This window comes from Lipotes vexillifer, unplaced genomic scaffold, assembly GCF_000442215.2.
Source record: "Lipotes vexillifer unplaced genomic scaffold, Lipotes_vexillifer_v1.1 scaffold203, whole genome shotgun sequence".
NCBI classification, from domain to species: Eukaryota; Metazoa; Chordata; class Mammalia; order Artiodactyla; family Lipotidae; genus Lipotes; species Lipotes vexillifer.
The window spans coordinates 142,358-155,104 of record NW_006775843.1 but is presented as its reverse complement, the minus strand read 5'-3'; the positions used below and the strand labels follow the sequence as shown (position 1 = coordinate 155,104).

At 55.0% G+C, this 12,747-nt stretch overlaps 1 protein-coding gene across 1 annotated transcript in view; it reads left to right on the top strand.

The window, feature by feature from the left end:
• Positions 1 to 11,787, top strand: part of SUSD4 (sushi domain containing 4) — a 123,753-nt gene extending 111,966 nt beyond the window's left edge. Inside the window, exons 6-10 of the mRNA XM_007450223.1 lie at positions 6,283 to 6,474; positions 7,338 to 7,482; positions 10,278 to 10,519; positions 10,635 to 10,775; positions 11,736 to 11,787. Coding sequence (XP_007450285.1) covers positions 6,283 to 6,474; positions 7,338 to 7,482; positions 10,278 to 10,519; positions 10,635 to 10,775; positions 11,736 to 11,764 — 749 coding nt within the window. The 3' untranslated portion in view covers positions 11,765 to 11,787. The remainder of the gene's footprint in view (positions 1 to 6,282; positions 6,475 to 7,337; positions 7,483 to 10,277; positions 10,520 to 10,634; positions 10,776 to 11,735) is intronic.
• Positions 11,788 to 12,747: the final 960 nt, after the last annotated feature.

The window sequence follows — 12,747 nt, the reverse complement described above, 5'->3', positions numbered from 1 at the left end:
GGGGGGGGCGGGCGGTGGGCAGGATCCCCCGGGCCTCCAGCTGCCCCATTGGCTGCTTTCCTTTAGCAAACCTCTCTGAGTCTACATGTCCTACCCCGCCCACTCCTCAGCTCACACGGCCCCTCTTCCACTGGCCACTCACCACTCTTCTGAAATTGCTTGCCTCAAGGTCACCGGTGATTTCCAATCATTCTCAGCTTGCTGGGAACTACTGCCCCCTGCTCAGAACAGTTTCCTGTCTCAGCTTCCTTGGTCCATCCCAGTCTGCTTGGCCAGTCTCTTTCACTCTTTCAACTGATTTCTCAGCCTTTGGATGGGGACCCCTTCTCTTTTCTCTCTACCCTCTCTCCCTAGGTGAGTTCACCCGGTCTCATGGTTTTCAGTCTTATCTCTAGGCTTATGATGCCTGAGTTCTTTTTCTTTCTTTCTCTATTTTTTTTTTTTTTTTTTTTTTTTTTTTTTTTTTTTTTTTTGCTGCACCACGTGGCTTGCAGGACCTCAGTTCCCCGACCAGGGATTGAACCCGGGCTATGGCAGTGAAAGCCCAGAATCCTGACCACTGGGCAACCAGGGAACTCCCCGATGCCTGAGTTCTTTACTGACCCCAGGCACTTTCTCCTGCTGCCTGATTAATACTTGGATGACTGTCTCACGGGCAGCCCAGACTCTCACTACCTCTCCCTTCCCACAAAACAAACAAAAACCTGACATGGTGAATGGCATCACCGTCTGCCTGGGGGCTAATGGCAGAAATCTGGGGGTCATCCTTGATTCTTCCCATGGCCCCCAGATTCCATCTCTCAGCAAATCCTATTGTAGAGACAGTTCTAAATAGGTCCCATCACTCTCCTACTCACCATGTCACTGCCACTGTCCTGGTCCAAGCCACCATCCTCCCTCACCTGGTTGTGGCAGCAGCCACCTGACAGCCTCCCCACCTCCATCCCTGCTTCCTAGCCTCCACAGAGCAGCTAGAGCTTCCTTGTGAAAACAGGTCTATACTGGCTCTTTACAGTGTCCCTGACACTGTGGGTAAAATCTCAACTTCCGGCCACGGGGCCCACGGAGCTGCCTATACACACTGCCCTGGCTGCCTCTGCACCCTCCCGTGTGCAGCCCCTCCCCTCTCTGGTCACACATGGCCGCCAGCCCCTCCTGCCTTCATGCCTCCAGCTTGCCCTCACGTGCGTCATCCCCTCTGCCCGGGATGTTCCTCCCCACACGTCCCTTGACCACCTGTCCTAGATCAGGGCCCTTGCCCTTGGCTGCTCTGGCGTCTGGGGTATCCTCGGTTTCTCCGGCTTGGGGTGCACACAGCCGCTGTCCTCTGACCCGTCTCCATCACAGGGGGAGTGATGTGGTCTGGCCTTTTTAAAGCTTTTGCATCCCTGGTTCTCTAATCCCCTGCCAGGACCAGCTTACATTTTGGATCTTCTTGTGCCTAAAAGAACATCCGGCTCCCTTTGGTCCCAGGCACCTTCCAGGCCTCTCGGGAGGTGGGGGTAGGTCGCCCAGGCCACCTGCTGTGTGTGAGAGTTGGTAGTGTTTTTCAACAGAGAGAGGAAAGGCCTCATCCAGACACATCAATATTCATTTGTTTACTTATCATCTGTCTTTAGTAAGCCCCAGGAGGGTGGGATCAATGCATTATCTAGTTTCAGTGGTTGTCCAAAAACTATGTGTTAAGTAAATGAATTAAGAAATGAGCAGGGCTTCCTTGGTGGCGCAGTGGTTGGGAATCCGCCTGCCAATGCAGGGGACACGGGTTCGAGCCCTGGTCCGGGAAGATCCCCCATGCTGCGGGGCAACTAAGCCCGTGCGCCACAACTACTGAGCCTGCGCTCTAGAGCCCGCGAGCCACAGCTACTGAAGCCCACGCGCCTAGAGCCCGTGCTCCACAACAAGAGAAGCCACCGCAATGAGAAGCCCACGCACCACAACGAAGAGTAGCCCCCGCTTGCCACAACTAGAGAAAGCCCGCGCGCAGCAGCGGAGACCCAACGCAGCCATAAATAAATATATAATGTTTAAAAAAGGGTTATTTAAAAAAATAAAATAAAATAAGCTTCCCAAATTTATAATTAACACTTTGATTGTCTGTTCCTTCCAAGTTTAAAGAACACTCCCGAGCCTCTGCCCCTACCAGGATGCACGGGGTTGGTGGTGGGGGTGGGGGGGTTCCTTGCAGCAAAGCTAATGGCCGGCCAGGTGCAATCACTAGAAACACTGCAAAGTGTGAAGATAAATGTTTCCACTTAGGGGACAAATGCATCCCCATTAGCAACTGATTATGACAGTCTCAGAATCAAAGCCTCTACCATGGGTGGTTTTTATCTGGCCTCTGAGAAAACCTGCCAGTGAGATGCTTCCAGATGCCCTCCAGGAATGTTTGGGGCCGTCCTGGTGCAGTCCACGTATCCTGATTGTACAGCACGGGCACTCAGCAAGTTCAGGCACCAGTAATACTAAACGCTGTTATTTATTAAGTGCCTACTGCATTCCAGACTTTTGTGTTCCGTACGTTACATACACTTTCTAATCCTTGCGACAACCCTAGGAGTTAGGAATTGTTGCCCTGACTACACGGATGGGGAAGCTCAACTCCCCAGAAGTTAAACAAGCTGCCTAAAACCCTGCCTCCAACTCAGCGGTATAGAGCTGGGACTTGAACATGAATTTGGGGCCCTCCGTGCCCGTGCCTGGCTGCACACGCTGTACCACCCCCCTCCCTTGTCAAATGCAGGGTCCGGTCAGCCCAGGCCTTCCTTAGCACGTCAGGGACCGCCTGCCTCAGGGTTAAGGCAATGATTTGAACAGTCCTTCATCCTCCAAGTGAGGGAAAATGCTGCTGAAAACTGTCAAGTGGAAAAAATTGCACAACATGAGAGCTGTGAGTTGTTTTATTTGGGGCCAGATGAAGACTATAGCCTGGGAGACAGGCTCTCAGCTCTGAGGAACTGCTCCGAAGATGTGGGAGGAAGACGGTACACATGTGATTTTGGTGACGGGGATGCATACAGTCAAGCTCACATCTTGGCAGAAGGTTGCAGCTAGTCACAAGGAGATGTCTCCATGAATGGTTTTAGTGCTTTTCTAGATGTGAGAAGGTGCAAGAAATTGGGCTCATAAAATCTTCTCCTGAAAATCTCTATCTAAAGCTCTGTTCTGCCAGTTTGTCCCAGAGCACAGAGTGCCTCAGTCCTGATCTCCGCCCTGAACGCCTTTCACGGGGTGTTGAAGGTCAGCGACTCCAGTGGCTTAGTGACTTCATTCTTGTAGAACCAGGTGGAGAATGCCGATTTTTAGTCGGCCTAACAAACTTGCATATATATATTTACAGGGCTTCTTCCGACCTCTCATGACGTTTTCTGGGCCTTGAAAATGCTCTGGCGATTTTCTCATCCTGTGGGGACTCCTGGGGATTTGTCTGGGGGGCAGCTTGGAGGAGACTCCTGCCGCTCTTGACCGTGGAAAGGACCTACTCTCCCAGCCAAGGTCCAGCCTCCCGTGAGCCGCTGCAGTGCTGGGGGGCACTCATGGGAGGTGCAGAGGAGGGGGGGACCCCCTGTGGCCACATGAGCCAGGAAGCCCTGGAGGCCACCAGAGTGGCAGATATTGCTGTCAGGCTGGCCGCACAGCGGACATCGAACCTCCCCTCCTTCAGCCCAGGAAGGTGGCTCTGAGAGCCCAGTGGCCTCCCTCACTGGGCGGGGAGCCGGACACTTCCTTCCCTGTGCTCTGCACAGAGGGGCCTTTGGGGAAGGAGGGGCCCTTGCTGCAAACCCCTGCTGGCATCCCAGGACCAGCTCAATGCTGCTGGTACCTTTTCTCTCTCCCTGCTTCTCGTCCTTCCCTTCCCTTTCCTCTCCTGCTGTCTTGATCACCTACTGGGGATGCTCATGGAACACCCTGGAGGGAGTGGATTTGGCAGGAGCCCCAGTTTGTGGAACTAGAAATGCATTGGGTGACGGGACTCCGTGGCCATGGGCAGCTCTGTGGAGGGCATGCATCTGCTGGGACGGGAGATGCCCTGGGCTGGCGGAAAGCCAGAGCTCCGGGTCCCGACTCTACCAGTGTCTACCTGTGGGACCCGAGGCGCAGTCACCTGCCAGCCGCCATTCATGGAAAACGCTCTGGGCCCATGGACCTCAGACCGAGACCTGGCCCTTCCCCTGCACCACCCCACCCCACCCCCGGTCCGCTGGCTCCCCGCTGGCTTTGTCCAGACGGAGTGAGGGCAGGTGCCTCGCTGCCCCAGGGCATCTCCAGCAGTGCCTGAGTTTCCGCGGCCCCCATCTCCCACAGGATCACCTCCATGGCTCCAACTTCCACGGGGGCCCGGCCACTAGGACACCTTCATCCCACCCGCCCAGGGACAGTAGTGGCTTCCCTGCTGCTGCTCCTCTCAGGGACCTCATCCTCCACGTAGGTTTTTCCATCACCTGCGGAAGCAATTGCCTCGTTACGACCCCTCTCTGTAGATGCCCGGTTCCTGGTTATCCCTGACCGCCCACTTATATCATGTCAGCTCGGAACTGAGGCCTGGCCAGCCTTCCCCAGAATAACCCTCAGATGCTCCCATTTTACAGATGAGGCCACTGAAGCTCGGAGATGAGAAGCGACTTGTTCAGGGTCATCCGGCTGGTAAGGAGCTGAGCCAGAACTCAGCCCGAGCTCCTACCCACGCCTCCAGCTGCTCCTGGAGACCTTGACCTCTCTCAATTTTATTTATTTATTTTTTTTTGCGGTACGCGGGCCTCTCACTGCTGTGGCCTCTCCCGTTGCGGAGCACAGGCTCCGGACGCGCAGGCTCAGCGGCCATGGCTCACGGGCCCAGCCGCTCCGCGGCACGTGGGATCCTCCCGGACCGGGGCACGAACCCGTGCCCCCTGCATCGGCAGGCGGACTCTCAACCACTGCGCCACCAGGGAAGCCCGACCTTGACCTCTCTGAGTTTCTGTTTCCCTGACTCTGAAAAGAGCCAGCAAGATCTGCCTCGTGGCATTGTTTGCAGGGTGAGAGAGAGTGTCTGTAAAGAGCCTCTTGGCCCCAAGCCATGGGACACCCCCATCGGGTGGGCCCATCTTGCTGACCAGCCCCAGCGCCCGGGTTGCTGCCAGATGAGAGCTCCCGACACACATTCCAGCGGCCCGTGTGGGGCGGGCAGCTCCCTGCAGATGTGGCTGCGTGGGGAGAGCTCTGAGGCCTGTCTGTGAGTCTCCACTGCCCAGGGCTTGGGTACCCCTGGGAAGAGGCTCAAAAGTTAACTCTCTCCCTTTTTTGGTCAAAGCTCATAGCGGTTTCCATAGGTGTGGGTTTGAAGCTGGCCTAGGTAGTCTGGGCTTTGATTGTTTCTTGAGGAGTGTTTAAGGGCAGTTCTGAGGCCTTGTCCGGGAAAGAGGGCTCTCTGTGGGAATCAGTGAAAAAGCACTAAACTCCACAAAAACCATCTTTCTGGACCCAAAGACAGAACAGTTCTTACCTGACAACCCAGAGTTTGGGTTCAAGACAGGCAACTGAAAACAACTTTTTCTTCCCCTAAAATCATAGAATATGAGGGTTAGAAAAACCATAAAACATTATCAGGGGTAGAATAAACTTCCATTTTACAGAGGAGAAAAATCAAGGCTTAAATTTGGTTAAGTGACCTCTGTAAGGTCACGTAGCATATTGGTGGCAAACCAGGCCCAGGCCCCGAGGCTCCTCCGTGCTGGTCAGGGGGCCTATGACTGGGAGGCTGTGGCCTGGGCCTGCACGGAGCCAGAAGAGCTGCATATATCATTGGCCAAACCCCAGGAGGGCATCTGAGGATCAGGTTAGGCACACCCAGGGATTTGGATGGTCCCAAATTACTCCCATAGCCACAGGAACAGGCTCAGGATAGCTGTTCCTTTCAGCGAAGATTTTGTCCATAAATATCTCAGTTGTATTTACTAGGTTGTCTGGCACATAATAGCATGCATTTATTAATAGAGCGGCTTAACACTGTCTAGTAAGTAGGCATACTCTTTGCGATGTAAAACAAACCTCTCTTTTACGATGTACTTTATAACGCCACGTGACAGCTGCAATGCTCAGAATCTTACTGCAGGCTTCCGTCTGACCTCACGTGAAGGGACAGACGAAGGGACTGTCTCGGGGACAGCTAATCATCACCAGTCTGCTGATTCACGTATCAGTGCATCTCTGAGGGATGTGTTCTCCGAGCTCAGTCTCTGTTTTGAGGGTCCAGACAGGATAAGCATGTGGTTCTGAAACTCTTATTCTCCCCCACTGCCCAAGTCTGCCCGCTACCTCCCATGGTGAGTCACGGCGATTTCATCTGCCACCCGCGGCCATGTGAGCGCTACAACCACGGAACCGTGGTGGAGTTTTACTGTGATCCCGGCTACAGCCTCACCAGTGATTACAAGTACATAACCTGCCAGTATGGGGAGTGGTTTCCTTCCTATCAAGTCTACTGCATCAAGTCAGGTGAGCACGTCGAGGGCGTCCCTGGATGGTCCGGGTTCAGACTACTCACAGCGGCGGGTGTCTGTGTCCTGAGCCGCGTCCCTCCTCGCACACCCCCTCCCCCCCTCACATGCGGTGTTAGGGACTGGATATAGAAACTCATCTTTGTGGATACATGTGGCTGATACTTCCAAACCCTGTTCAGAGGGTCAGGAGTATTAACCCGCCCATGCCCATGTTACAATGCTGACCCTCTGAACGGGTCCCTAGACCCCTAGCATCCATGGAAGGACCTGGCCTCTGTGCACTCTGTCTTCTCCCAGCCCTTGCCCCGTTCCACTGACAAGGACACAGGCCCATGGGTGTGACCCAAGCGATGCATGACTCAGCCTTTCTCTTCCACTCCAGGATGCATATCAGAGCACAGATGATATGATTATGGGTAAAACCTGCTCTCACTTCTAAAAACGTAAGCCACGTGCAAGTGTCAGTGCTTCCTACTTAATAACAAACTACTAGCAAACCGTCCTCTCCCCGGTTCTCAGAGCACCCGGGTACTGACCACACGACAGAGACTTGGGCACCCGTGCACGTCCGCCCACCGCCTCCCGCCCACCCCGGTCCAGCCCGCTTGCCCCGGCTTTTTCCAGGTGTGGCCGTGGCCACCTGCCCCAAGCAGGGGTGACGGCTTCCCCGGATGCAGCAAAGGGAGGGGGGAAGCATTTGTTAACACGGCGCATCTGGGGGCCCACAAATGGCAACGTGAACCAGTGTGGGTGGAGTGCAGAGAAGTAGGGAAGGCGAACCCCTCAGACGAGCACACGAACCCCAGCGCCCGTCATGGCCTGGGAGCTTCACAGCTGCTTTTCCCTCTCTCACGGCAGAGCAAACATGGCCCAGCACCCATGAGACCCTCCTGACCACGTGGAAGATCGTGGCGTTCACGGCGACCAGCGTGCTGCTACTGCTGTTGCTTGTCATCCTGGCCAGGATGTTCCAGACCAAGTTCAAGGCCCACTTTCCCCCCAGGTCAGTGCAGCCCATGGCCGCCCTGGGTGAGGCTCAGTGCAGCCACCTTGGGCAGCAAGGAGAAAGGGTGGTCAGCCTTGATGAGTGCAGAGTTGAGCTTCTAAGGGGGAATAGGGGAGAAAGCAAAAACACTCGCCTGGGAGGTTTTGGGGTGTCTGGGGTCAGAACACCAAGCTGGAGACAGACTCATTTCCCTCTTTCTGCCCCCCCCCTCTACCCGTGAGCCCCTATCTCCCTCCTTCCCGGGATAAACATTGTCGAGGCAGGCATTGTAGGGGGTGCAGAGAAGGGGAGCACAGTCAGGGCTGCACACCCTGCACCTCCCACCCCCAGGGGTCGCCCCATCACCCACTATGTGCCTGCAGCTCTAGAGTTACGTACCTTGGAGCTTCCAGGCCACAGGGAGGATAAGAAATACACAGAAGTAATTAGGGACAAGGTCCAAGGTGCATGACCCAACAGAGGTTCAAAACCCGTGTGCAAAACCGTGGCAAGTCTCAGGAAGGAGAAAAGGCTCTGGATGGGGAGCCAGGACAGGGCCGGTGAGCTTCTGCCTCCAAGTAGGGTCTGAGCTTTTGGAGTGGGACCTGTGCATTGTTGGAGATGAGATCCTCAAGGGGTGTCTGGGGCAGAGGGGGGGGGGGGGGGGGCGGTCTCCATCCTCCTCGGCTGCACAGGTGAGCTTGGGTCAGTGTCTTCATCCTCCCTGTCGTCATCACCAGAGAGGAGCTTGTCAAAGTCCCTCAGAGGCGGTCTGGTCCTCTCAGTGCCCGGGGCAGCCTGTGGCCCTGCCCCTCCGACGCTGGCCCCTTGCCCGGAACCGAGCGCACCAGCGCCCTTCGGAACCAAGAGCCACCCAGCACTGCTGCTGGCAGGTCACTGTTCCTGGAAGGAGAAGTCATTTAGAAAGCACAGGGATGGGCTTCCCTGGTGGCGCAGTGGCTGGGACGCCGGTATAAACCCCGGTCTGGGAGGATCCCGCGTGCTGCGGAGTGACTAAACCCGTGCGCCCTAGAGCCCGTGCTCTGCAACGGGAGGGGCCCCCGCAATGAAGAGCCAGCGCGCCACAGCGGAGAGTAGCCCCGGCTCGCCGCAACTAGAGAAAGCCCGCACGCAGCAGTGGAGACCCGACGCAGCCAAAAATAAATAAATAAATAAATTTATTTAAGAAAGAAAGAAAGAAAGCACAGGGATACGTTTGTGAACGTGAGAAGGAAGTCAGGGCACCGAACATCATAGGATGCTAGCAGCCAGGGCTCCCAAGGGAATCAAGTATCTCCTTGGATTCCTGTGCCCATGTCAGAGTCTTCTCATTTGGGGACCTCATGCTTCAGAAAAGGGCATTTGTTTCTGACACAGGGACAAACTGGCCCCCAGGGTCGTGTGTACCACGCCCCGGGCAAAGAGCGTGTTGCTTAGTGGAGGAGGCGGCTCCCCGGGACTCACCGCTTCCCACTCCGCCCTCCAGGAAACTCACTCGTGCCTCTCACACTTCCAGCCAGGCACGGGGGTGGGAAGCAGGCGGGGCTGCTGGAGAAAGCACCACCCACCTTTTCCCCTCAACCTCCCGCCCCCAGGACGGCCTCATCCCACGTAGCAATGCCCCCACCTGGCGGCAGGAGCCCCCCAACCTGCAAGCACCCCACTCTCCCAGCCGTGAAAGCGTGCTAGGTCGGGGGTGGGTGTGCGCCTGCATCCACGCCAGGCCCAGAGTGTGTGGACACCATCCTGGGGCCACAGCCAGGCTCCAGCTGAGATGACAGAATCTACTTTCCTCTCCAACCTGCCATCCGCTCTCTCTTCCCCGTTATTATTTATGGGTCAAGGGACCATGTCCTATCATTGAGCAATTAGACTATCTAAAGAAGGCCTAAGGGTTATAAGGAGAAAGCTGAACCACATGTTGTGATTTATAGTACACTGGAGTACTTGAACATGGCCTGTAGAGCTATTTTTCTACATAGGCTTGGGAACAAAGTTTCCAGGTTAGAGACTAAATATTAAGATGTTTTAAAAATTGTCCCTAGGGAATTCCCTGGCAGTCCAGTGGTTAGGACTTGGAGCTCCCACTGCCAGGGACCCAGGTTCGACCCCTGGTTGGGGAACTAAGATCCTGCAAGTGTGTCAGCGTAAGGGAACCCCTGCTCTGGGCAGCACAGGTGGAGCTTAGGTTCAGGTGGCTGCTGGGTCGGGGGGCGGCTGTGAGCCCACAGACCCGGAACAGGTAGTGAGATGGTGTTCAGAGTTCCTTTTTTGTCTGTTGTTGTTGTTTTTCTGTCTTGACTAAAAGTGAGTGATTTTTGTACCGTCGCAGAAAGCGAACACGAAGCATACGAAGCACAGGGGTAACTGAAAGGGGCACTTAGGGGCCACGGTTTCCCAAGCTTTTAACGGTACTGTTCCGTTTCCAACAGGCTTCCTCAGGGACACTGCAGGGGCACATTGGGGTGCTCGGTTGGAATGGGCCACAGAGTCCCCTGTTCTCAGGTTTATGTCCATAAGGCCAAGGCCAGAGGTCCAATGGGGGGAAGAAGGAAGTATGAGGAGATACTGGAGCCCAGAGGCGGCAAGAGGCCAGGAGGGAAGCAGGAGAAGAAAACCTCTCCTGTCCAGAGTGTGGCCCTGGGGGACGCACCGTCTGCTGGAGGGGACCGGGCAGGGAGGCTGGATCTCCTGCACCACCTCCTCCCAGGGCTCCGCAGCCCCCAGAACCCCAGCTGCAGTGGGGGGCACTGTGGCCTCGTTCCCGGGGTGACCTGTCACCTGACAGATTAGCACCACTTTCCTCTCCACAGGGGGCCTCCCAGGAGTTCCAGCAGCGACCCCGACTTCGTGGTGGTAGACGGCGTGCCCGTCATGCTCCCGTCCTATGACGAGGCTGTGAGTGGCGGCTTGAGTGCCTTAGGCCCAGGGTACCTGTCCTCCGTGGGCCATGGCTGCCCCTTACCCGTGGACGACCAGAGCCCCCCAGCATACCCCGGCTCAGGGGACACGGACATGGGCCCGGGGGAGTCAGGAACCCGTGGCAGCGTCTCAGGCTCTTCGGAGCTGCTCCAGAGTTTGTATTCACCTCCCACGTGCCACAGCATACCCCGGCTCAGGGGACACGGACATGGGCCCGGGGGAGTCAGGAACCCGTGGCAGCGTCTCAGGCTCTTCGGAGCTGCTCCAGAGTTTGTATTCACCTCCCACGGGCCAAGGGGGCCCCCGCCCCGCTTCCGACAACCCTGACACAGCTCCCAGCACGGCGGGGGAGGTGGCATCCACCAGCCCAGGCATTGACATTGCAGATGGTAAGCATTTGCCCCGAGGCCCGGGCCACCCTTGCACAGCCCCACGCTGCTCCCAGCTCAGGGCCAAATCAGTGCTACCGTCTCACTCAGCTTAAACTGCATCTTGATCTCTCTGCATGTAGAGGCCGCGGGCAAGGCCAATTATTGGAAGAAATGATCATCATCTCACAAGTGATGAGCCCATTAACTGAAATTTCCGGAGGCATAAAAGAGCACCAAGCCATCCAAAGTAGAAGGGCCACAGTGGGCGGAACTTGGTTTTCATAGCATCCGTATGATCCAGGATGCTTTTCTTCTTTCTCCCTTAATTAGGCAGGACTTCTGAAAGTGGTGCTTGGGATCAAGGTGACACACACGTGCTAAAAGGGAAGACCCAGATGCGGGCACGAGGGCCCAGCCCTGGAGAAGCTCTGGGTACATACAGGTTATGTTTATCCGGGGTGAAGTAAAAGATGTGTATGTGCCTATTGCAAGGAGAGGCAGATTGCAGCTCGTGGCAAAATAGTAAAACTGCATCAGACTAAGTAGGGCTGTGTTTCCCGGGGCAAGGGGACACCAGCACCACTTTATAAATGAGAGCACTCATTCCAGCTTATATTGGCAGTAAGTAGCAGTAACCACATGGAAACAGGGGTCTCCTGGTTCCTCGTAGAGCTCCTTTTCTCCAGTACCACCCTGCCTCTCTGTACTTGAACTTGTAACCTTTCGGTTGGTATGACCATTAGGGTGCATGGTTGAAGCCTAACAGTTTATTTTTTATGAGCTGAGTATGAGAGTTTCCAGCAAATAATGTTGTACAGAGGAGTTGGTTTATTTGCTTGTTAACTGATACGTGGAACTTAGCATTTTCTTCTTCTCACTGATTTGTAGGAACTGTCGACATTTTACTAAAGCTCACGATTCCAGATCTTTGCGGTGTTTTCCGGTGTATTAGTATAATAACCATCTCTTCTTTTACAGAGATCCCTCTAATGGAGGAAGATCCATAACTGGAAAAAGTCCCGATGATTCTGCTGCCCCTTTGGGGATGGGCACCTTGTGCTTTGGAGTGAGGCCTCTGGAGGACAGAGCTTGGGGGGGATGGAGGAAGTTTTCCAATTTACCAACATGGGGACAGTGACACGTCGTACATCTCGGACTCAAGAGTGAGGCTGACACAAAGGGCAGTGGCAGTGCTTTTAAGTGAAACTTGAGGATTTGCCAAGACCAGTGAGGAACAAAAAGGATGGGGGGAGACCCTGTGTGGTCCTGGATGAAGGTGTTAAGTGCATCTTGTGCTGCGGAACGTGGGACAGACGGTTCCACGCATATCCCACCAAATCCCACATCCCGCTGACTTATGAGTACTACCCGCCTCCTCTGAAAGCATGCCACATTATGTAAATCGCTTCTAAAATCTGCTTCAAACTGTCTCTGGACGCCGAATTAGGATGGATCAGCCTCTGCAGGAAGTCTGTGTTGAGCTGCTGGAAGAGCTGCAGAGCACCCCCTGCAGGCTCGCCAAGGAAGATTCTGGGGTGTCCTTTGGACAGTCTTCCTTCGGCTGGACAGCTCTGCTCAAGGCAAGACTAAAGCGGGATGTGGCGGTTCCACTGAGAAAGGAAAAGAAAGACTCAGACAGACTCGGCTTTCTGGAAATTTCTTCAAACAGTAGAGCTCCTGTCCTCCGTGCTGTCCTTTGGTGAAATATCATCAGTATTTGTATTCATGGTCGAGCACATGGATCCATGGCATTGGCTAAATCTTGTGACTTTACACGTGGTCAGAGTGTGTTCAAATAGCATCTCATGGTGGAGAAGTAACCAAGGTAGTTTTGTTTCAAAAGAATGAATTACTCTCAGTCTTTTTTTTTTTTGTGGTACGCGGGCCTCTCACTGTTGCGGCCTCTCCCATTACGGAGCACAGGCTCCGGACACGCAGGCTCAGCGGCCATGGCTCACGGGCCCAGCCGCTCCGCGGCACGTGGGATCAT